The sequence below is a fragment of the Malaclemys terrapin genome, chromosome 7, assembly GCF_027887155.1.
Source record: "Malaclemys terrapin pileata isolate rMalTer1 chromosome 7, rMalTer1.hap1, whole genome shotgun sequence".
In the NCBI taxonomy this organism is placed as follows: Eukaryota; Metazoa; Chordata; order Testudines; family Emydidae; genus Malaclemys; species Malaclemys terrapin.
In genome coordinates, this window is record NC_071511.1 from 56865833 (window position 1) to 56891087 (window position 25255).

The 25255-nt window shown below is 46.4% G+C and overlaps 1 protein-coding gene across 2 annotated transcripts in view; it reads left to right on the forward strand.

The window, feature by feature from the left end:
* Window positions 1-4311: 4311 nt before the first annotated feature.
* The window catches only part of PAX2 (paired box 2), a 100398-nt gene continuing 79454 nt past the window's right edge, over window positions 4312-25255 (forward strand). Inside the window, exons 1-3 of one of the 2 annotated variants that reach the window (XM_054034864.1) lie at window positions 4312-4968; window positions 8432-8600; window positions 9785-9982. In XM_054034864.1, coding sequence (XP_053890839.1) covers window positions 4926-4968; window positions 8432-8600; window positions 9785-9982 — 410 coding nt within the window. In that variant the 5' untranslated portion in view covers window positions 4312-4925. The remainder of the gene's footprint in view (window positions 4969-8431; window positions 8601-9784; window positions 9983-25255) is intronic. The other variant, XM_054034865.1, reaches the window with a different exon arrangement.

Genomic DNA, 25255 nt, shown 5'->3' on the forward strand with positions numbered 1-25255 from the left:
ATGCAATACTCTCCTCCCCCCGCCAAAAAAAATCCCTCCGAGCGCAGCTCCCTAGTTGGGTTGTTGGGAAGAAAGAGGAGAAATCAGACAAAAAGTTTTGCGTTTGGGAGTTCCCCCGCATGTGTGAGGGGTATACGGGCCGCGGGGGGTATCAAGGACAGATCCAAGGTGTATCCTCATCCCTACCCCCTCAAATCAGATTCTAACTCGGGGGATCAAATCCAAGTAGTCACATAATGGTTTCATAAACCCTCAAACACCTCACCTTGAGGCAACTCCCTTCCTCCAAATTGACTCTCCCCAGAAGCAACCTACAGGATCGGGTTTTCTTCTTCCTTGGGAATAAGGTTCTTGACCCACTTGGGGTGAAAGGAGTTTGCAGAGTTTGGGAGGGGGGATAGCCAGGGTGGATTTTAATGTAAAATCATAAGTGTGTGGGGGGGAGGGGGGGCTGAAATAAACCACCTAAAAACGAAGTATATTTAGAATGAATCATTTCACAAGCCGGCAAAAAGAAAAAAATGATTTTGTGACGCTCAGGAGTTAGCAACATTTTTAGATAACATAAATATGAGAATTGTCCCCACAACAACCCAATTCTGTAGCAGTAGATTCGGCGTCTTTCCAACCCTATAGATATGTATATAAAACGACCAGACAACATGGGTGCGGGCTATGGTTTTGGACGTAATGATCTCAGTCAAAATCATTTTTTTAAATAGGCCCGAATCCTAAAAAGAAATGAACAAAAAGGCCCGGATCATAATTCCCATCACCCCTCCCCCTCCCCCGCTTTCAGATTCGGAAATCGCTTCCGCTCCCCACTTTTGCGGGACTGGGAAGAGGCGCTTGTTAAAACTAACATTTCATTCACTCCCTTCCAAGAGCGAATACAAACCTGCCAGGTCTGAAGAACAGCCCCAGAGCATTCAGCGAAAATTTGAGGGGAGCTGAGCAGAGCATTAGGGTGGGGGGGGGGCGAGTGGGATCAATAGCAAAGATTTGGGCTTGATCAGTCGGCGAAAGGCAGCTAATGAAGCAAATCCAAAGATCGGTATCGCCTCAACTCCTCCAAAAGTTTATTTTTCTTTAAATTTCCGCAGAGAGGCGGTCGCCTCTTTTGAAGTGTAAATGTTTCTAGCTGGGGGGGGGGGATAAGGGGAAGGGGAGAGACTCTCTCTGGAATAAGAAAGAAAGAAAGAAAGAAAGAAAGAAAGAAAGAAAGAAAGAAAGAAAGAAACAGAAAGGTTCATTTAAAGTCGGACGGGAAAAAGCAGCCAAGCCTGACCGAATGGGAGCCGAGTTTGGGGGGTTCACCTAAAAAACAGAGTGGGAGCTCCCAGCAGATCTTGCATTGTTCCTGATCTCGAATTATTAAGCGTGCGCGGGGAATATTCTCAGAGATCCTTGTGGTCTTGGATATTCCCCCCTCCGCCCGCAAATAGAAATTGTTCTGTGGATCTGAATGTTGACAAAGCAAATCTTCCAGGAAGCCGTGGGGAGGGAACGGGCGCCAGGTGACGGTGCGATATGCGGGGTGGGGGAGCTCTCTGAGATTATCTCCTCCCCTCTTGGGGAAGCAAAAGGCTTCCTTGTCCACATGGGAACATTGGCCCGATTTAACTGGATCAGACACTGGTTTCGTTAAATTGGGCGAGCCGCTGGCACCGACGCGGCTCCAGAGTCATTGCGGGTTCCTGGACCCCTTTGCTAATGCGGGGACTGTAGTAGGGGAACAGAGTCAAAGTGACGACTCCCGCAGGGTGGGGGGAAATTCGTTTTCTCCTCCCCCGGCCCCACCCGAGGAAAGTTGCTGTCTCATTAACACACAACCAGGCGCTATAACGCCCCAAGAGCATCTGCGTCGAGGAAGCTCCCCCAAAAGGACTCCCCGAAGCGCTAATCTGGTCCAGGTTGTCCCCTAACAACGGAGGCCCCTGGGGCGAGGTAGTCAGGGAAAGGAGCTATCAGACTGGGAGCCAGCGGGCTACAGCTAGGACAGTTACTGGCTTTCCCAGTCCGCAATGCAAACCGAAGTTATTGGAGGGGGGAAGAGTTCATGGCAAATGTCTTTGTAATTGTGTGTGTTTATCAGTCTGTCTCCCTTTCCCCCCGCTCCCTTTCCTTTCTGCCCAGCGCTGGCCGGTGAGTGTCAGAGGTTTGTCAGCCATTTGCTAATATTTGCTGCGGCTACTGGGTGGCGGATTAAGTTCAAATCCGGTTAATCTGAAACTTTCCCCCTGCGATAGAAGTTGATGTGTATCAGTTTGGAGCCGCAGACAAAAAACAAACCGGAGAGCGCCATCTACAGGCCTTGGGAGGGAAAGGAACGCCCGCCCCCTTCCCGTACACCTTACACAGGATTTGATTCCGACCAGTCAGGCCTGCTTCACCTGCAGCCGTCCAGTCCTGAACGCTGCCCCCTTCCTCCTCCCTGCCCGCCTCCCCCCACCTGCTCCGTGAATGAGCGGGGAAAGGATTCCTTTTTGATCTGCCTCCTCAGCCGGGCGAGTGGAGAAAGGCAGCTAGCAAAGTAGGAGGCAATGAATAGAGGGGAGGGGGTAGGATGGATGGCGGGGGGGGGGGGGGGGAGGTTCACCATGGGGAGCAGTGAGTTTGCCGATGGCAGATTAGGGCTATGTGAGTTGCAAAGGGGAGAAATGAATTTTCGAGAAAGGGGCACAGATGCCTCCCAAGCGCCCCCCCCCCCCCCCCAAACCAGAAGCAATAATGCTCCGTACGGAGTATTTCCACACGCACACACAGGGGCTCTGAGCCAGAACCGCTCACAAGCCTCTTCCAAACTTTACATCTGATGAAATTTAAAGTCTTGGGATTTTTCTCAAAAAATCAGGGAGGAAAATCACAGTCATGCCGGGCTTGATAACAAATAATAATGAACATTAATAAACATGAGCATTAATTGTAACAGCAGTAATTATTATTACAGATCCGACTACAAATACTCCAAACCTCCATTAAAAACGCAAGACAAATGTAGCCTTCGGAGGGAGTGTTTGGATATTTCGGTTTCCACTGGCTTAGCTTTTTTTTTTTTTTTTTTTTAATGTACACATTGAAAACAGGTATTGTTGTCTTTCTCTGCATTTAACCATATATAGTGTCGGAAAGATTTTAAAATCAGGGTTTGCAAACTCAGGGGAAAGAGAGAGATAAAACATCAGCTGAAGTGCCAAAATGATTTATGAGATGGTGGAAAATATTTCATAAAGATCTCTCGGAGATTCTTTACTTAACCAGTTAGAAAACAAAGGGGCTATTTTGTGACAGATAAGCAAAGAGGTGGGGAAGGAGGGACCAAGAAAGGAAGAGGAGAAACGAACAGTGTTTCATATGATGATAAACACATATGGAAACAAAAATTTAGCTCACAGCAAATTGCCCCGTTTTCACGTGTGAATTTATTTATCCCCAGGTGGGCGTTTCTCTTCTGCTTTCTTGTTAGGTCAAAGCCGCCTCTTTTACTTTTCGACCCGTTTCCGAAATACTTTATAAATCCTCTGCCTTAAAACAAACAAACAAACAAACGGGGAGGAGGGACACTCGGGATTATTTTATTTTCCTTATTTTGACACACGCGCGCGCAAAACCAGAGAAACTTTGTAACCCCCGGATTTGTCATCTCCTAGTCCCAAATATGCCACTTCAAAGCGATACAATAAGGAGGGTTTTTTTTTTTAAGTTAAACACCGAGAAAGCTTTGATGTGTATCAAATCCCAGCCGCTTTAGCTCGAGAGATCTCCTGGATCCTGAAGGCGGAAAGCACTTTCATCGGCGGCTGAGGGTGCAAAAAAAAGAAAAAGAAAAAAGGCCGATGAAACTGACAAGCGCCGTGTATGCGTGGGGGAGAGAATGTGCTTAAATAGGGGAGTTGGAGGCGCCGCAAACAAAGCAGGGAATCAGGCTGTTTAAGCTCAGCGCATCCTCTTGTGTCCCCCTAAATATTTAGAGCCCCGTCCCCTCTGCAGCCCTTATCTAGAGTTTGTCTTATCTGCTAGTTTCGTTTTTCTCTGTAGTTTTAATCCCAACTCCCCCCCCCCTCCCAGTGCCCTGGCATTCCCCCCTCCCCCTCTCCTCTGCCCGAGTGACAGAAGCACAGACCTCCTCGCCCGGGCTCCGTCTCCGCGCGCTGGCGAATCAGAGAGTGTTGGAATCTATTGCCTTTGTCTGACAAGTCATCCATCTCCCGGCAAAGGGGAGGGCGAGGAGGGGTGGGGGTGGGGGGTGGGGGGGAGAGATCTGGAGGGGGCTTTGCAGCTTTTAGAGAGACACACGCGGGGAGAGGAGGCTCCATTCTCCAGCCAAAGCTCCTCGCAAACACATCCCACCTTGCGAGAAAGTCTGCCAGGAGCGGGACCCTCTGCCTGGGGAGCAGGAGGAGGCGAGGGGACTCAGGGAGGGGGCTGCCGGTGCTCAGAGATCCCGGGGATTTCTACTCCACTTTGAACTTAAATGAACTAGCCCCAGACTTGGCGGAGGAAGAGGAAGGAAGCCGCATCATCCTCTGCCGCTGCTGCTTCACCACCGTCATCATCCTCACCTTGCTTCCGACGCGCTCTAGCCTCCAGCCCCTCACTGACCCGGCTGCCAGGGATGATCTGACCCGAGCGCTCCAGCCATGACATCCACCTGCCCCCCGGCCGCTGCCTCTCGCTGCCCGCTGGGACGCTGCTGACCAGAACCATCGGGCTCCGCTTGCTCTGCCCCAGCTCAAGCCAGCTCCCCGTCCACGGCCCCCGGAAAGTTCTCCGCTCCCCGGGCAGGGCCGAGCGCCCGCCCCCCCCGCCTCCCCTCGCCCTGCTGGCTGTTTTTTTGTTTTTGTTTTCTCCCCTAAGTCTTGAAGTTGAGTTTTAGAGGCGACACGGCGGCTTCAGCCGACTTCTTCCCCTTCCTTTGCCTCCCCATGGATATGCACTGCAAGGCAGACCCCTTCTCGGCAATGCACCGTGAGTACCGGAGCCCAGCTCCTTCTGCTGCATCCCTCCATGCCTTCTTCCCCAACCCTTCTTCCTCACCTGACCCTCTTTCCAGGCCATCCTCCCAGCCGTCTGCCGCCTTCCCCAGCCAAGGTGGGCTCCGAGCCCCCTGCCTTGCTTTGCCACCACCGGCCACAGCTGCTCCCTAGCTCCTTCGGGGCTAAGATCCCCATCAAAGGGGATCCGGGAGCCTGGGAAACCCCCAAACTTACTGGAGGGAATGAGTGTGTGTGTGAAAGGGAACAACAACAACAAAATCAGGTCTTGCTCCAAATCCACTTTGCAAATTGTGCCTCCGAGGGGGAGTAGTTGATTCCGACGCGTGTGTCCAATTGTATTTTTGATCGTTTATATTTTAATCTGCAACGTGGGTCAAAGCTTTATTTTTTAAATTTTAAATACATATATATGTGTGGAACCACAGTTCTCCCTGTAATTTTTTGTTCTTTAAACTGAAGAGGGGGTAATTGTCATTTTTAAATGACTGGGAAGGTGATTGTTTGTTTTAAGGATGAATTAGGGGAAGAAAGAGGACAATTATGTTGTTGGAAATCTGGCATTTTCGAGGGTTATTAAGAAGTCACAGTCCTCCTTTTTTCTTTTTCTTTTAAATTTATTTATTTACAAGATCCCTGGGGTGCATTTTAAATACATTATTGACATACAAGAACGTGGATTCCTGATATGTTTTCAGCCTAGAATCTCATTTCAATCGAAGGAGGGGGAAAGGAAAAAACAACCCATGACAATTATTGTAATAATGAAATTACAATTCATTTGAGCTAACCGCAGGCAGGAAAAATAATTCAGGGGTTTAAAAAGACAGAAAGAAAAATAAAAATCTGAGCTAGAGACCATACTGAGTCAGGAAATGAATAATTAAGAACAATTTGTAACTTTCCACGGCGAAACTTTTCAAGACGCTGCCCTGGCAGCTGTATAAAAATAACCCAATATTTAAAGGATACATTATACAATATTTGGGTTTTTAAAAATGATTTGCAAGAAGAAAAAGAGCAGAAATATAAAGCCCACGAAGAGGGTTGGCTGCAGCTTTATTTCTCTTTCAAAATTGCTGCTTTCTGAGCGATTTTGTTAGGGAAAAATATTGTTTCCCAAGTATATTCACTGAAAATACTCCCAGCGTTTGGAAATATTTTGTTTGCACCCCGGCAGCTTACTCTTTAATTGATTGCAATACCTTTGCATTTAATTTAATTTGGAAAATATATTTAATCGATAGAAATATTTCACAACACAGCGGATGATTTAAAGAAAACCCAATGAGATTTGGGAAGGTTTTATTTTTGCTGCCGAACTTTGAAAAAAAGCATGATTCAGTTTGGGCCATTTATACAATATATAATACATATATTAACAGTCAGTTATAATACACATAAGCGCCGGTTTCCTCTCGCGCTCACATATGTATACAGACTATGGAATGTGTTCTGTTCAAAGGGATAGATGTATATATGTATATATATAGAGAGAGAAAATAAGGTTTGAAAGGGACCGATCTAAATTAAAACAAGCCCAGAGGAAAAAAACACTGGGTGCAATAATTTGAATTATTAATTTTTTAATCTTTTTTGCATCTGATGCCTTTTAATATTCTGTAATGCGAGTTATCAAAGGTGCCTTGAATTATTTATCAGCGAGGTGCTGAAGAAACTGCTGGCTTGTAACTTTAGAGGCAACATGTGCAAAAGGTGGTCTGGACAAATGAGGAAAAAACACACACACGCACCATTCAAGAAAGACCCAAATGATACCGAGGAGTGGGGAGAGGTAAAGGGCAGGAAGAAATGTCCCCTACCACCACCCAATAATCGCAAGCATTTTTTTCACAATGGGGTTTTAAAAAATAACTAACCGGGTCAAAAAGAACGGTCTAAAGAAACCATCCTGGGATTATGCTCAAGGCAGTTTGGAGGGTGTTTCTTAGGTGTTGGGGGGGGGGGGTTGTGAGAGATGAAAAAACTCTATTTGTGAAGAAGGACTTGGATCGATCGTAGGGCAATGAGAGTTCCCACTAAGTTCAGAGCCAATAAGTCAGTGTCAAAAGCAGGAGAGAAAAAAATCAGCAAAAATATAAACAGATCATTTTTCAGCAAACTGCAAAACCCACTGAAGATCTCTTTCCAGGAGAAGCTGCAGCAGGTTAGCTCTGTGTGAAAGGAAGGCTCTAAACACAGTACACACACTGCACAGTTCTATCGATACGGATACATAGGGATCATGGCAAATGAAGATATACCTTCTGTAAATATTTATGGGCACACATACATATCTACGAATGCGCATTTGTAGTATAGCTCTCGCGCACACACTTAGGTGCAAGCGTCACAAATACAGCTCATATTTTGCTAATATCCGAATGAAGATATTTCCTCATTCCTGGCAGGCGTTTCCTGCCTGACAACATTTAGCAGGTGCAAAGCCCATCCTTGCCGTATTCATCCGAATTATTACTGAAAAAAAGGCAACCCAGGCGCCCCATGGAAGACAGAGCTGGGGTTTTGTCTGAAGGGGGTCCAATGGGGAATTTTTATTTCCCCTTGAACAAAATCCTTGTTTCAAAAAAAATCAAGGCGAGATTTTTTTTTCTGGCGGATTTCCCCCCCCCCCCCGAAAAGATCGAAAGCTTATGAGAGAGAGAGAGAGAGAGAGAGAGGTTTTGTTTATATAAACTGTAACCGTTTGCGGGACACAAAGACAGGTATCGTTCTTCTTTCTTTCTTTCTTTCTTTCTTTCTTTCTTTCTTTCTTTCTTTCTTTCTTTCTTTCTTTCTTTTAGATCTATCCGAAAATAAATGGAGAAAACGAGCTAGACCAGGTAACAATTCTCCGGGGTGAGGGGTGCAGCAGGCAATGTGATGAAAAATCATGGCACGGGAATGAAGTGAGAGAGGGGAAGGAGCAGCCGCAGAAAGAGGGGGAAATCCGAAAGGGCTCTGCCTGGAGCCGCTAGAAGCGAAACTCAGGAGTTCGGGAGAAAATCTCTTCCCAACTCCTGGAGCAGGCACGAGCCTGGGGATTGGTATTGTTCCCGTGCTCGTCCCCAGAATAATGCCCTGAAATTCTGCTGTTCCATCAGGCCGTTTTAGAGATCCTGGGAATAAAGGGGCACAATTGCCGCTGGAGAGTATCTGGGTGTGTGAAGGGAGGAAAGGACATTCGTTAGCAATTCACTGCTCTGGGTTAGGGTTTCTTTCTTTCTTTCTTTCTTTCTTTCTTTCTTTCTTTCTTTCTTTCTTTCTTTCTTTCTTTCTTTCTTTCTTTCTTGTCCTTCCCCACACCCTCGCCCCTGCCATCGCCTCCATTCATAGCTAGTCACTGGAGATTTTACCCGCGGGTCGCTAACTGTCCCCGACTAACGGTCTATTTCTGGGGTGCGTGGGTTGTTGTGTTTTTTATTCTCTCTCCCCAGCAGGGCATGGGGGAGTGAACCAGCTCGGGGGGGTGTTTGTGAATGGCAGGCCCCTACCTGACGTGGTGAGACAAAGGATAGTCGAGCTGGCTCACCAAGGAGTGCGACCCTGTGACATCTCCAGGCAGCTGCGGGTCAGCCACGGTTGTGTCAGCAAGATCTTGGGCAGGTAAGGCACGGGCGAGCAGCGTGTGCACCCCTTCCCCTCCTCCAAACAGCCTCCTCTCCCATCCCCCCGGGTCCCCCTCTGCGCCCCCGGGTTGTCACGCAGCCCGAAGGGGGAGAAGTGCCATTTGCAGGACAACCCCTCTCCACCAATAGCCTCCTCTCCCTCCCCTTTGCCTGGGAAACAACCTGAAGTAGGAACATTTTGTGAGTAGGAAAGAAAAGGGAAAAAATCCTCACCCCACCCCCACTCTGCCGAGCAGCCTTAAAAAACGGTCGCGACCAAATTTGGTGTGAAATCTCCCGGGAGGCAGATCGGGTGGGGGAACCTGCCTCAGCCCGGCCTTGGGGTTAAGGAAACAGGCTGTCTGTGTCTGAACCTCCCGGCCATTCTCCGACCTGCCCTTTGCAAAAGCGGTGTCCAAACCGTGCCGAGCTAATGGCCACGCGAGGACGTGGGGGTGTAAGGGCCAGAGATGAGCCGAGAGGGCAAGGAACCCCGAAATCACCGCTGCGCACCCAGGCCAAGCAAATCGCTCTCCGCCTCCTGCGGCACAGCCAGGCCGTTCCAGCGGGGGCGAGAAAAGATGGGGGCTGGGGTGAGACTGGGGGGCCAGGGAAGGAGGAGAAAACATCCGCTAAAAGGGGTTGAGCTCAGCGATTCGGGCCCCTCACTGGTCTCCATCCCCCTGGATTTTATCCGGGGCACGGTTTCCGTTTTGTTTCCCCATCGCTGGCTGGGCCTGGCGTTCGGTGGAAAAAGGACCCCCGCCACATACCCCGCTGCCGCACAAGGGCACAGCCCCACCTCCGCTGCCAAGGAGCCCCCCAACACACCCCGCAGCCCAAGGGCACAGCCCCACCTCCGCTGCTCACACCCCGCTGCCGCACAAGGGCACAGCCCCCCCCTCCACTGTCCACGTCCTCCCACCCCAGCCAGGCGCCCCCGCGCCCCAGGGCGAGCAGACCAGGAGGCAGGCAATGGCTCCCCGAAGCCGTGCACCTCTAGGCCCCAGGCGGGGGAGGCTCCGCTCGACAGCAAGGGCAGCTAGATTTGCGGGGCTCGGGGGCGGTGCGGGGTCACTGGCAGTGTGGAGGACATCGCATGGCAGCCGGTGGCCAGGTATGGATGAGCTCGGGCAGTGGAGCGCAGGCCCCGGGCACTGACAGCGCTCTGCTTTGGAGCAGGTATTACGAGACTGGCAGCATCAAGCCCGGCGTGATCGGCGGCTCCAAGCCCAAAGTGGCGACTCCCAAAGTAGTGGATAAAATCGCCGAGTACAAGAGACAAAACCCGACCATGTTCGCCTGGGAGATCCGGGACCGGCTCCTGGCCGAGGGCATCTGCGACAACGACACGGTGCCCAGCGTCTCCTCCATCAACAGGTAAGGGCGCCCCTCGGCCCGGCCCCCAGCGCCCTGCCCAAGGGGCCGGCCATGGGCTCGCTGCCCCCGGGCCAGTCCCTCCGTGTCCGGCCCCCTCCCCTGCGCACAGTCCGACCCACCTTTCCCACAGTTCCCCTTCCCCCACGCCACTTCCCTTTTATGGCCCCCATAAAGCTCTCCCAGCAGGCAGACAACCAGTTCCTTTAGCCTACGGGTTACCCGGCCCGAGGGGCTCTAACATTTCCCCCTCTAAGGCGCCCGCTTCCTCTGCAGCACTGGAGTTCCCAGTCCTCCAACACAGAGCCTGCCGCTCCCCAAGGCCCGGCATGACTGGGCTAGACCCTGGAGGCAGCGCACCCCATCCGTGCCCCTACCCCCGCGGCGAACCCCCCCGCCCGGAGCTTTCCTCTCCTGGGGCCTGCTGGTGTTGGAAACCTGCTTGGAGACAGCGCGCGTGGGCGGCCCTCGGAGGGGACCGGCTGGGCAGGGAGACGGGTGAAATTACTGGGTGAAAGTACGCGCCGCGGGGTGTTGCCTGGCTGTGCATGGCAGGGCTGGGAGTGCGAGGGTAGGCACCTGCCAGGAGACTTGCTTCCTTCTGTCCTGCTTCTCTAACGCTCTTTCCCTCGTGTCAGTGGATGCCAGTGTTTTCAGTAATTAAGACTGTGAGATTAAAAGCGCCCATATCTAAAGACAATCACAGCCCGCACTCCTGAGCCATTAAACCACCAAATGTTTGTTTATCTTAAACAAACAGACTTAGCTTCCCAAATGCGAGGCTCCTTCACCCCACCCCCAGGGGCAGCTGCTAAGCCAGCAAGGACGCCTCTTCTGAAGGCAGGGAAAAGCTCCATGAGGCGTCTAGCTGCTGTTTCAAACCTGCACAGATCACAGCCCCTTGCAGAAGTTTTGATTGCAGTGGGATGGATGTAAAACAAACCACCCACCCCTCCCCAACACTTAGAAAGAATCCTTTCTTTGGTAGCAAAAAGGATATTGCCAGGTGGCAAAATGGGGAATGCTGCAAGATGTTGTGATGCATATAAACGTGTATGAACAACACACACATTCATGTGTAGACACATGCACATTCACCTGCAGCATACATTGGCACACATTGGCAACACACAAGTAGACGCTTGTGCACACACATACAAATATCACACCGGCCCAGGTAGAATAACACAAAGATGCAAACATACACAAGACTGTACATACTTACACACACCTATGCCACACTATTAGAAATATTGTAATACATCTAGTCAGGCACTTACAAAAACATACACATTTACGCACTTGGATACAAATACTACCGCTATATATATATATACACACACACACTCACAAATACACACACTACATGGAGTATATATACACATACCTTATACACATGCACACTGACCAGCATGGTAGTATCTAGTGCATGCATACATGCATATGCCTGTATATTTACACTTAGGCATAGCCAGGATGTTGAAAAACACTGTATGTTCACACCAACATCAGGAAAAATAAACACTGGGGAAACACTACAGTATTTTTTGTCTTGTGCTATCCGTGGGAGATTTATCAAAATAAGTCTAATAACCCAGACAACATATATTTATTGGCATCCTATATAAATAGCTTTAAATATTTTGCAAATGATATGAAATTATCCCAAATCATCTTGAAAACAGCAGGTAGAATTAGCTGGTAGAATGTACCTTGGCTAAAGAAGATTCCCTCAGACACACAGTCTCTGTAATATACTGCTCGGCTACCCCAGGAAATTATCCCTGTGTGTGCCATCTGTATTAAAATGGTTATTAAGTTATGAACAGGGTAACATAATACTGATCGGGTAATTATACACCCTCCTAAAAAACCTCCAGGTCCCTGTTACTGTCTCAGTCAGGTATTGAAATAACAGTTTGACATTCAGACACCTTACAAGGCAGCTGTGGAAGGACAGCCAGATATCCCTGAAAAGAATTAAGCCAATGCCCCAGAAGTCCAGAGGAAGGGTTTTAGGTTCTTTGAAGGAACAGCACATTCTTTCAGAGAGGAGCAAAGATGCAGTCTGCTTAGCTGGAACATGCATGCTAGGTTAGCTAGCCCAAAGCAAATTGACATCCAATAGCCACTGAAGGCAGGGACTTGTAACCTATTTGGGAAGAGTAGCACATTGCAGCGGGCTGCACGGTGTCGTATTCATGCACAAGACCAGAGCCACATGCTTTCCAGCTCTAATCATATCTTTGCTGCTGACTTATTGTGCTGCCTTGTCGTTACTGTGCCTTAGTTTCCCCACTTCTAAAATGAAGATAATAATAATGATCTATCTCAGAGGGGTCGGGGACATTGTACTTAGCTAATGTTCATAAAACTCTTTGGGGATGTAAATTGACAACTGTGATGCCCCAATTCTCATCACTGTGATATTTCATCGTGAGATTGCCAAGGAAGAATGGGATCTTTTCAGTTTCTGGTGATTAAAACTCTCTTCAATCTCTTTCATAATGCAAGCATGACCTCCTTCCCGTTCACCCATTAACTTTGTGTGGGGATTCCAGAATCCCAGACTGGCAAGGAAATGATTCCTTTAATAGCTGCGGCCAATGATAGAAAAAGCACCATTTTAGGATGTGTGCTGGGGAGGAACACAGCAGTGTGTTGTGAGGGAACCACAGCAAAACAGGAAATAGAGAGAATACAAGGGCCCAATCCTGCTGCCATTAACAATGCAAGTTTCACCATTCACTTCAGTGGGAACAACACCGGGAAGATATCAGAAAGAGACAGGACTGCATTTATAATTAAAATGCAAATTCTCATTCTCTTCCATTGTCGAAGCAAACATTTTGAAATAACCAGATCATGTAGACATCGCATATGTGTGATAAATTGCCGAGTCATGTGACAAGCTGCATTTATCATGCATCTGTGTCCACCTCACCTGCCCTCTGATCACCAGTTTGGCCCTTCCTGGATTTACTCTAACATTCCAACTCCCTGAACGGCTTCAGACAGACGCCATTTCTTGAAACCAACTTGCCACAAAAACATTTCATTACCCCTGCAATGTGGAATTTACCCCCAAAACTGTATTGGCCCAAAGTCCACCGTGGGCAGTTTTCAGACGTGCACTAATGACAGGTTTAAAGTCCAGTATCTAGGGGCTCTAGAAATGACATCTTTGCAGAAATGGCAGAATCCCAGTTTTCTAACGGGAAATGAGAATAGCTTTTGTCCCTGGAAAGACCAAATATATTAGACTTTAAAGCTGTGTATGACATTTGTATGTATAAAAAAAAAGCTATTCTAGGGCATTTTAAGAGGTTCTGAAAATGTATTAATTACATTTTGATTTTGCTTGTTCTGATTCTGTACAGCTGGACTAAGATTAACAAAGGTACATGGGTTTCTAGGTGCAAGGATACAAAAAATAGTCAACGTGAAATTTTTAAAATCTTCCTAAAATCGTTTCGAATAGATTTTCTGTTAAATTTGTGGCACCTACAGAATACATGTTGGACTGTAAAAGTTTGATCAGCATGCATTTGGGACGACATTTATAACTTACTCTCGGCTGGGCCACTTGTGAGTAACACGATCATCCTAAACGTATGCTGATGTAACCTGTATGCTGCAATGCTGTGTTTTAGCTCTACATATAGAGTACATTGAAAAACCCCTATCGTAACCCTTAAGACACCAGCAAAAATCATTTGCCTACCAGTTGGTGGTCTTCTGTTAACGGTGGTGAATAAATATGCACAATGCTTTAGTCAATGGACAAAATAGACTTCAACTGGTAGTCTCAAGATGGGAGATTTCTAGTACACATTTCATATATTATATAATAATAATTAGTACAGGTTTAATATATTTTATACCTATAGGATAGATATTGTATATATCAATGAGAAGCAATTAAGTGACATAAAGTTCTAATTCCATCAACATAGCAAGCAATGAATGTTGATCTCAAATGACTAGAGAGAGTTTCCATTATCACATGGAAGCAGACTGGTTATCTTTGATCACTTAAACGTGGACTGTTTAAATTGGGTTTGCGTCCGCAGTGCTGTTAGCAGTAGAGTGGCTTCTCTAATATGAATTGGGGAGTTGGATATCACTTCCCACTGGGACCAGGCTATCTGATGTCAATAGGGATGTTGGCTTTGTTTTGCTGCTCTTGGAGAACCTTAAGAACCCGGGTTGTGCATGTTATGATAACCCACTGAGATCTGTATGAGCTATGCTGTGTGCTTTAGTGGGAACAGCACATCATGGAACCGTGTTCATAGTTCCGTAGTTAAGGATTCAACCCCCATTCTATTCTAAGCATTATTTTTTTACCTCCCTCTAACACTCAATATACTGTACAGTTTCCCAAGTGCGGAACCCAATAACCTAGCCCACAGACAAAGTGCCCCTCCATTCCAGTACTGAGGTGGCTTTCAGTACTATTAGATTTGCAGTTTGTGAGAAACAGGCATGATCCCTATCTGAGGAATGCAGGAGTCACAGGCTTGTGGAATAATATTATAGTCAGTTTGCATGCTTACAGTTACTCTTTGGACTGTGTGTTTCTCTGATTCGTATAGCAGGGTGTGCAGTTTGCTGGACATGATAAACCTCAGTTGGGCTGTCACATGCTAGGTGGCAAGATAAAGCTTTTTCAGTCCCCTCCCAAGATGTATCTAATATACGTGCACTTCTAGAATTATGTGATTGGTTTTGGAAAATGTTTTCTGTTACGTTATGTAATAATTGGCCAATGATTCCTAGTTATTGTAGATCTTCACACGGCCTCTTTTTATGATGTTCTTTTATAAATACAAATGGAAAGTCAGACATTGATTCAGGTGATATCATCCCTGGAACTGTGTTTGCTGTATTGTGAAATATTGAGCATGTGGCTATAAACCATCAGTGTCTGCAGGCAGCCTTGTCTAACAGTCAGAGCAGGGGATTTCATGTCAGGAGACTTTGGTTCTCTTGCCGACACTGACACTGACTTGATATGTAATCTTGGGGAATTCACTTCATTTCTCTGTGTGTTAGTTTCACCCTCTGTAAAACAGAAATAAGATACTTAGTTACCTTTGTAAGCCACTGCTGTGTGTCTTTGCCTAAATTTAAGATCCCATATAGCTCAAAGTAGAATTATTACAGATCCAATCCTGGAGTACTGCTGATTTACATCAGTCAAGGATTGATCCATCCATCCATCCCCATACACACCCATCATTTTATCTATCTATCTATCTAATCTCTATACACATCCCTCTCTCTTTTCCTCTATAGTACACAACTTTTGTAATTCAATCTGTGAGTTATCCCAAAAGAACCCCGTACCCATCTTTGTCACTTGTGGCTGAGTCCTGGAGTCCCTGCCACCTTCCACATCCCACTAAGTAGATGTGAAATCTGGAGGATGAATAATGATTCTTCTGAGGACTCTGGATAGCTCAGAGCATCAGTAATGTGAGCGAGGTCAATAGTGACCGAAAGTAACAACTATTGGATGGTCTATATTAAACGAGTTGGTGCCTCTCAGTCCAGTTCCTAATCAGCAAGTGTCCACATCACATAAACATAGTTTTGATAGCTGGTGCTTAAGCCGCCACTTTCTTGGTTGTCTCAGCAGAGCGGCCAGGGATTAACCCGTCCAGGTACAGTGAACAAGCCTCTGACTCGAGGTGGGTTCCTGTAATCCAGTGACGGAGGGCATGGGTGGGGAACGCTTGCCCTAATGCTGTATCTGCTGTCTGGATAAATAGGGGCCGTGGCTTTCAGGTCTCTCAATCTGGCACCTCTCCTCACACACAAAAGAAACTCTTTCTGGATCCCAGCAAGGTGGCGGCACCTTTTACGATCTCCCCATTGATCTAATGCTGGATACCAGGTTTCCATTCAATTTTCCACCCCAGGGAGAGCAGCTCCTATTCCCAATTGCTTTCAACTGAGCAGAGAAAATGATTGGGTCATGTAGGACTTCGTTACATCCTCCTTTTAAGCCCAGATTCCCCTGTATTACCCACACAAACCCAGTATTACCTCCTTTCCATCATTGCAAATAAAGGACAAGACGATAAAACTGAGGTCATAGACAATGTTGCTTCAGTTAAAAGACTACATTTTTGTTTGTGGCACCATTACTTGTGTTCCTCACATCTGGCCATTGGCAGGTTGTATCGTGATGCATGGACTGAGTTAATCATATTCCCTCTGATTTTCCTATCTGGCCCAATGAATGGGGCTGGAAAGGAGAGATCTTAGCTCCTGGCATTTATCTTCCCTGTTCTGCAACCCTATATGTTCAGAGACTGCATGTACCTTTTGCCTTTTAAAAATCCTAACCCTTTTAGTCTTGTATGGATGTCCCAGAAGGTGCATTGTTGTTGCGAGTTAAGCTTATGCAAGTTTTTGTGTATAGCGAATGGCTGCTGTACTACACCCTAGAGGCAGCTGCATTTCAGTGCTGGGTGAATGAGTCCTATGCAGTCAAACCTCATTTATCAGAACCTCTGTTATCCGAAAAACTCATTTGACTTTGGGGGAATGAGTAAAGAAATAAGTAGTTTGGCTAAGAGACGAATAAATAGGGGGACAAGAAAATGATCTGCAAATATCTGAAGGGCTCAGACACTCTGAGGGAGAAAAGAAATTACTCAGGGTTGTACAAAGTGGTATACTAGGAGTAAAGGGATTAAATTAAGAAAGGAAACGTTTAAACGGAGTAGCAGAAGGAATTTCCTGGTAGTGAGATCTGTTAGGCTGTGGAATTGTCTCTCACAGGAATTCCTCACTGCTTAGGAATATTTCAAACTAGACGGGATAAAAACACAAGAAAATGTAGGGGACACTCCTGCCTTGGCTAGAGAAATGGACTGGATGATCTAATAGTTCATCTGTTACCCTTATGATAGGATAATAAGATTGATTCAAAAGGAAGTCATATAGCAAACACATGGAAAAGCCCCTGCTTCTCCATAACCCCATCTTATCAAATGACTTTCACGTTATAGCAAAAAAATCCAGGATTTGACTTTGAAAACAGTTAAACTAGGCGAGATCTTGACCTGAATTAAATTGGCATTGACTTCAAGGGAGAGGTGTCAGTGCTCCATCTGAGGGTCGGCAGGCAGGGTTCAGTCAGCAAAGTACACGGGTATCCTTCTTGGTGCGAGGGGCCTGTTAAACATAAGTACTCAGCATTAGCCTAACTGTGCTCCCACTGAGGTCAATGGGGGTTAATGTCAATAGCAGCTGAGTTAAGCCAAGGTTGAATGCTGTAGAAGACCCCACCCAGAGTATGAATGATTATGACAATGATTAGGGGTAGTTAGAAAAGTTCTGCTTGGCTTTGTCATTCCGTCATTCTTGAAATTGAAAAAGCTGATTAGAATGGGGGGGGAGGGTTCCCCCATCCCCAATTTATTTGTCATATGCTATCAATCTACAGGCAGATTTGTCAAGCCCAAGTGCTCAGAAATCATGAGTCAGGGCTCAAAAGTCATGAGAGTGGCTTAAAAATCCTGAGTTTTAAAAATACTAATAATCCAGTTGGGGGGTGTTTTTATTTGCCTTCTGGTTTCGGAGCCATCGGGTCACACTCGGGTCACTTTTTCAAGCTTCTCTCTGGGCAGGTCTACACTTAAAACACTGCAGCTGCCCTGCTCTAGCGCTCCAGTGAAGGCACTAGCTATGTCGGCGGGAGAAGCCCTCCGCCTGCATAGCGCTGTGTACACCAGAGGTTAGCTTGGTAGAACTGTGTCACTAAAGGGTGTGAGGGTTTCCTGAGCTCATGTAGTTTTGCCGATGTAAGTTTATAGCGTAGACCTGGCCTGTGCAACCACAAGGGCTAGAAACTTACTACTTTTAAAAACTGAGAGCTGAGCATCTCATGTAATCAAGTATCAGAGGGGTAGCCGTGTTAGTCTGAATCTGTAAAAAGCAACAGAGGGTCCTGTGGCACCTTTGAGACTAACAGAAGTATTGGGAGCATAAGCTTTTGTGGGTAAGAAAAGTGAGGTTCTTACCCACGAAAGCTTATGCTCCCAATACTTCTGTTAGTCTCAAAGGTGCCACAGGACCCTCTGTTGCTTTTTTCATGTAATCAACTGACCCCAGCAGCTGGAGCTTTAATAAGAACAGCAAATACCATGGCACTTCTGATAAAACACTACAGGGAGCGATTTTTCAGAAGCAACCTCCCGTTTTCACAGTGCAAATATCTGGGAGTACGTTTCATACCATGTAGACAGCCATCTACCTGATTGCAACCTGCAAATCAGATCACAGGGCACCCAAGTGCTTCAGAATATGCCCGGAAACGGTTGCACCCAGGAAATGTACACTTGCAATTATTTGTGGGCACCCAAATGTGGGTACTGAATAAGAGGCCGAGTTACTGTTATTATTTATCATTTGTATTACGTCCCATTCACAGATCAAGCCCCCATTGTGCTAGGCACTGTGCAAACACTGCATTTGCATGAGTCTGAGTAGAGGCTCCTCTGGAAAATCAGCAAGTGGACCTCAACATTCCTCTCACTGGCTGTTCAGAAAAAAATCTAGCATTTTAATGGTTAAACAAATATACATGGCTAGCTGCCAGTCAGACTTGCAGAATAAGAAAGCTGTTTGTGGCTAGGGCTTTCCCACCAAAGCATCATCAGCATCGGCCTATAAGGAAGAGCAAGATTGGAGGGGTCCTGCCATCCATTCCTGTTCTTGTAGGGCACATCTCAGAAAAAGATCAAAGGTGGACGTTGGCTAGTGCTACAAAATAAATAAATAAATGGGGTCCTAACTGTGCTGAGAACTCAATAAAACAATCACATCAAATACGAGGCGGTATAAATCCACGTCTGCACAGGTAACCCACTCAATTGCTTTTATTACGGCTCAGCCTGGCTCCATTTATTATTATCTGCGGTCTGGGTGAAGGATGCTGGCGTGGAGGGTGGTCTCTTTGTGCAATCCTATCCCCGGAGCTGCAACAATCAGCCCACAGAGAGGTGGGTTTCGATGGGCGACCAGGACGGATCCATCTGTCTGCATGAAAACCAATCAATAACCCTGTAACTAGACCCCTTGTCACTGGGAAATGGACAACACAATAGTTCAATACCGGAGCCATGGAGGAGATTAGCTGTTGTTGGGGGTGAGGGAGAAAAAAGAAAGAGACCATGTGTGATGTGTGGACAGCATATGTGCGTGTGTCCCTGTAGATATGTGTGAGGAAGAGTGAATGTGTATGTGTGTGTGTCTGTGTGTGCATGCAGATGGGTACACTTGTGTATATGTTTATGTAAATTGTGGGTGGGTTTTTGGGGGTGTATGTCTGTTCAGTGAGCAGCATTGTGGGTATAGTAAACGTGTGTATAGGGACTGTATGTGGAGTGTGTTTGTGTTGATTGGATAATATGTGCGTATCTAAGTGTCTGTATGCAGGGAACATATAGTCCTTGGGAGGTATATATACATACATATGGGGAGAGGGAGTGCGAGTAAATTGAGAGAAGTTTATACCTGGGCAATTTATGCTTGTGGGGAGTATATATGTGGCTGGATATATTCCAGTGTATTCCTTGGAGCTTTGGGTGTATGTGTGTGTCTGACAGTGGAGAATGTATGGCTGATGTTGTAGATAGCATATGTGTGTGCAAAGCAAGAGGGAAGTGTAACTTGCTTGCAGGTATAACCCTGAGCTCATAGACTGTTACACAGAACATGCCGTTCAGAAACATCGCTGATGAAATCTTTACCCAAAGCTCTGAGTGAAATTGGGGAAAACCAGGGAAAGTAGGTTCTCATCTCATGTAATCCCCCTGTCCAAAGAGCAGAAATTTTACATTTCCTGCTGCTCTCATCCTATAGCAATGCCCCTCCCATAATCTCACTGGCTGTGGGCGGCATCTTCTCCCCAGGGCCCTTAGCAAGTCCCCCAACACACACATACACTGGGGTTTGCCTCCATTAGTTGTGCTCTCTCTGGAGTCAATCACAGTCTTTACCTTGCATTCTCCCTGCCTTGTTCCTGGCCCCACCTGAACATCTTTTCTTCATTTCCAAGGGTAAATCCCCTTCCCTCTCTGTAGATTGCAGGGCACAGGATTAAACTTCCATCTCTGGCAGGGAGAGCAAATCCCACCAAGATTAGATGTGGGCCTAGGCCAAAACCCCAGAGCCAAACAGCTTCCAACTTTGGCTGAGGGAGAAGGTGTCCAAACTTTGCTGATATAGAATCAAGATATAGAAGGAAAAGTGAATAATGCAACAGAAGAAGGGGAAGAAGGGACAAAATAAACAAGCGAGGCACAAAATGTGTTAACTTATTCCGTAGCAAGTTTGCTCTACTCAAAATCCTGACTCTCTGATTTAACAGTGGTTTAGCTTCTTCTGGCAACAACAACAAAATCCCCCCACCCTGCTTTAATTAGAAGGGTTAGCAGCCAAAACTGGTCAGAAAAATTTATTAAAACAGTTTTCCATCAGAAAATGCCATTGTTATGCAACTGATTTTTTTTCAAAATTGTATTGATTTGGATGAAATTTTGTTTGGAAAAAATTGGAAAATTAAACATTTAACATTTTCAGAATGAAAAGTTCCATTTGTTTTTGTTTTGAAACCACTTTTCAATTTGAAATTTACTTCATTTTATATTGGAAAAAAATAAAAAAGAAGGACTGAACTCAAAATGAAACATTTTGATTGAACCAAAACAATTTTTTTTTCAGAATTTTGTTTTGTAAAAAAATTCAAAATTTTGGCTTTTTGTCCCAAACTCAGATTGAAAAAAAACTTCAAAATCTCACCATTTTTTGTAGAACAGAAAACCCATTTTCTGACTGGGTCCATTGACATCCCAATCCTTTGTTTGCTACAGACAGCTCTAATTTTTGTGATGAACGATTAACAGATCTACCGTTTCCTTTGGTTGGGGCTGAGGTACAAGGCAGTGTGACCTCACACAGGGTATAACTGATTCTCCAAAATGGGGCGGGAAAGAATTTTCCCACAGGTCAGATTGGCAGAGACCTTGGGGTAGGGGGTTCGCCTTCTTCTGCCACATGGAGTACAGGTCACTTGCCAGGATTATCCGGGTATATCTCACTTAACCATTTCCCTGCCATAGCGGGGGCCTCGAGCACTGGTGCACCTCAGTCCCTCCTATTCTCTGTCTGTGGCACATAATAGTCTAGTCTCCTGTGGGCTGTAATATTTTGGTCTAATTTTAGTTGTTGGGTTTAGCATGCGGGTGATGGGTGGTGGTGGTGGTGGCCTGTGAGATACGGGAGATCAGACTAGAATCTAGATCATCTGGTGGGTCCTCCTGGCCTTATACTCTAAACCAATGTCCATTTCCAAGCTTTTGATTTAAATTGCCATGGAACCTTCAGACATTAACATGTGGATGCCTCTTAAAGGGACCATCACCTTATAAAGAGCCATTGCTTTTCTAACAGTTTTTTAAAGGATCACTTCTGGCTTGTCTGCCTTTAGAAAACACTGCAGCCCAATGCAGCTGCATAATATTGTTTATGGCTAATATTTCCAAAGCATGGTGCCGGAAGCTAGGCTCTTAAATTCACATTTGGTTGCCTGAATATGGGTCTAGAAGCCCAGCTTTAATTCTGCAGACTGAAAGTGTTGACCTTTATTTATAAAATGACTAGGGAGGCAGGTGATATAGGGGGGAGGTGGAGTGGATTATTTTTGTGTGAAGAAGGATTTGTGGCAGGGGAAGAGAGAGTGTGTTTGTGTATGCACTGCCTACACAGGGACCACGCCTGGGTGGAAGAAGATTGGAATAGGAACAATGTGATGCAGGCCCTCCTCCCACTGATCAAACAGCAAATCAAAAGTTTGAAATAGACAAAGCATGTGGGGTGCTGTCCCTTTAACAGCCGCTAAATTGAACGTTGGGGTCTGATGGTTCCGTAGCAAGCAGGAGAAAGCAAAGGTGGCTGCTGGGTGGGGTGGGCTGAGAGAAGAAAGAAGCATCTCATGAAGGCAAGGGGGTAGGAACAGAGTGAAAGACTAAGCAAAATTTGGCCGCATTATTATCACTGAAAATAAATCTGTGGTGTTTGTACATAGCGTTGCCGTGGCCACCATCCAGTTCATCTTAGGGATGTATGCGATGCATAGAGGGAGTGTACACTATTGACGAATGGAAAGTTGGTGCCTGAGGGTTCCCAGGCAGCTGTAAGTGGCAGAGCTGGTGGGGACAGTAACCCTGCAGCTTACAGGTGAACATGTGTGCAGGGAACGACCCCTGAACTGGGTAGGCAGGGGGCAAAGTAATCCTTGGGATTGCAAAGAGTAAAGAAGCCCTGTAGGAGCAAGAGTGGAAGGAAGAGGCAGGGGGCATTCAGGCTAATCATTTGTATCAACTCAAAAGACCATCTTTGCCAAAGAGAAAGTGCTGACTGCACCAGTTGTACATGCCACTGGGTACTTAGATGCAAAGCTGACTGATCTGTGCATGCAAATGCAGCAGCGTGGGAACACGACAGACACGTGCATTTTTGAGGGCGCAAATGTATGTTTGTAATGTTTGATCAGATGTTCTTCCCTGTAATGGATATTTAGGTGAGGCATGACCTCTACACCACACCATGTAAGAGAAGGGGTGTGTGGGGGTCTATGAGGAAATGTGTCTGTGTGGGAGTGTTATGCTTGTTACTAGAAAGTGACTGTATGTATTGGGGTCTATATGAGGAATGGAGAGGATCATATCTGTGAGAGTGTATTGTGTGTCTATGAGCATATGCCAGGAGTTGTGTTCATGTGGCGGTGCATGCATGGGCATAGATACATGCTAGGAGGATGGCTTTGTGGGGATCTGTTTGTGTTTCTGTCTGAGTATGTGTGTTATATCCTGTCATTTGGGCAGCAGTGTGAATGTATTTGAGAAGTTTGTTAGTGTATATCGGACCACAAATGTGTGTTTGGGGACAGCACATGCATAGCAGTGTACAATTAGCACTGGAAGTATTTGGAGTAGTCTCTGTGTGCATTTGGGGACAGTGTGTGCTGTAATATGGAAATCATATCACGTATATGTGTTTGGGGAAAATATGTATGTGTGAGGTGAGTAGTGGGTATAATGCAAGTGTGTATGCATAGTAGTGTGTGCGTGGCAGTTTGAGATTGTATGGGTGAATTTGTGTATGCTAGTGGGCATGGTAGAGTGTGTGTGAGAGAGAGACTGTATGAGTGAGTGTCTATGTATGCAGTTGTGAGCATGGCAGAGTGTGTGCATATCGAGATGATGTGGATGGATAAGTGTGTATAGCACAGCAGGTATGTATTCGTGGGAGATTGTGCATGAGGGAGTGTGTGTGAGTGGTAGTGTCTAGGACAGTGGGGGGGTGTTAGGGCATTACGTTTGGAAGAGTGTATATGTGTGGTACGGAATGCTTGTGTTGGTGGATTATTTGTGTATGAGGGGGAGTGTCTTGGTGTTTGCAGGGAGGGTACAAATGAGGGTGGGGGCGGTATAAGATATATCAGACTCAGCCCCCCTCTCTCCTCTCCCCTCACACTCTCCTCCTCATTACCCAGGTTATCTTGTTTGGGTTAAGAGGCCAGTCTCAATAGACTATAATTGAAGAGCGAAGAGAAGCTGATAAGATAAGGAAAGGACATCATTCCTCAAGGGACCAATAGAGGTTTCATATTCTCCCTTTCTCTTCTGCGTCCCTAACACTCTCTATCTGTCCACAGGCCCAGTTTAATCACTCTGTGTGTCTGCAAGTCAGAGAGAGAGACATGGAAGTGTCTGTGTGTGGGGTGGTGGGGTGACTGCAAAGCCTCATCTGTCACAGAATTGGGGCAGGAAGTGGGAAGGAACAGTCAAGAATATCTGTGGCAGGTGATAAAAGGCGATTGGACAGGTGTAATACTCCTGGCTCCAGGAGGAGGCAGTGATGCAATAAGTGTGATTCCCTCCTGATGCTGGAGTGGGTCAGGGAGCATAGATTCACACAGTACTTAGGACAGGTGGAAATCTTTGACCCTTTACCTCTGTGTCTTACTCTGTCAGGTGAAGGTACTGAGCAAGGGCAAATAATCATCTATCTGACTGTCTCTCTACAGATGGATTTCTAATGGGCCCATCACCATGGTTTTTAGGATCATTCTTCTAAAATGCCTTCCATCAGAGGATTTCAAAGCACTTTACAAACATTAATGAATTTCACCTCACAGTGCCCCTCTGAATTAGGGAAGTGCAGTTATTCCATTTACTAGAGATGGGCTGAGGAGGCAGTAACTGGACTCCAATCTGGACTAGATTTAGGTTAGGGTTTGGGGTTCAGGCAAGAGGCTGAATCAGCCCTATGGGGTTGGGAATGGATTTAATGTGCTGAAATCTCACAAGTTCTTCTTATCCAAAATGGCAGAATTCTCATGAGGGGAACTGCATTGGAAATATCTGGCCGGCATTAGAACCAGAACCAGAATATAGGTCTCTTATGGTATAGGCTCCTACCTCCCAAACCACCGAGCCAGGTTCAGATCCCGAGATCTGGATCCAAGATCCCCTGAAATGCAAAGGGCTTTGGATATGAGATTCCTTGTTTTGGCTCATTTCTCTTTTAAAAAAGCACCTGGGGAAACAGACTCAGAGAGCAACTCAGTCACACAGCTAGTGTGCGGCAGAACTGGGAATATAACCCAGATCCCCTGACAACCAGCACTGCGTTTTAACCACTAGACCATGCTCCCTCCAAGCCACCTTGAACTTGTCTTGGTAAGTAGGGGCTGCTGAGTCTCTGAGGGCTGCAGTTTACCAAGCTGTCAGGAGTGTGCTCACTGGACCGCCTCACCAGAGACAGCCTTCCTCACACGCGCTAAAAAAGTTGAAAAGAAATTCATTTCATGGACGGTGGTTGCTTAAAAAAGGCGATTCCAGCATATGTATGTGATAAATGTTAACCGTGCATTAATCGCATTAAAGAGGGCCCTATAAACTTTTCATTTCTAATTAAATTCCGGCCGGTGATTCTGGTGAAGCCGGCACACACTGGGCCTTTGTTTATGTGGAAAATTAAAATGCAAATATAATGGAATTTATTTCCATTACCCGAGTGATATTCTGCGTTCTTCTGTTTAACAACCTCCAATTATTTTCAACCAGGTCTCTTCCCCCTGCCCACCCACCCCCATGCTGCTCCTCCTGAGTGGGGTGAGGGGTGTGTGTGTGTGTGTGTGTTTAACAGGAGGGGGGGACTAAGGATACAGTTGCATGTTCAAGGTCAAAT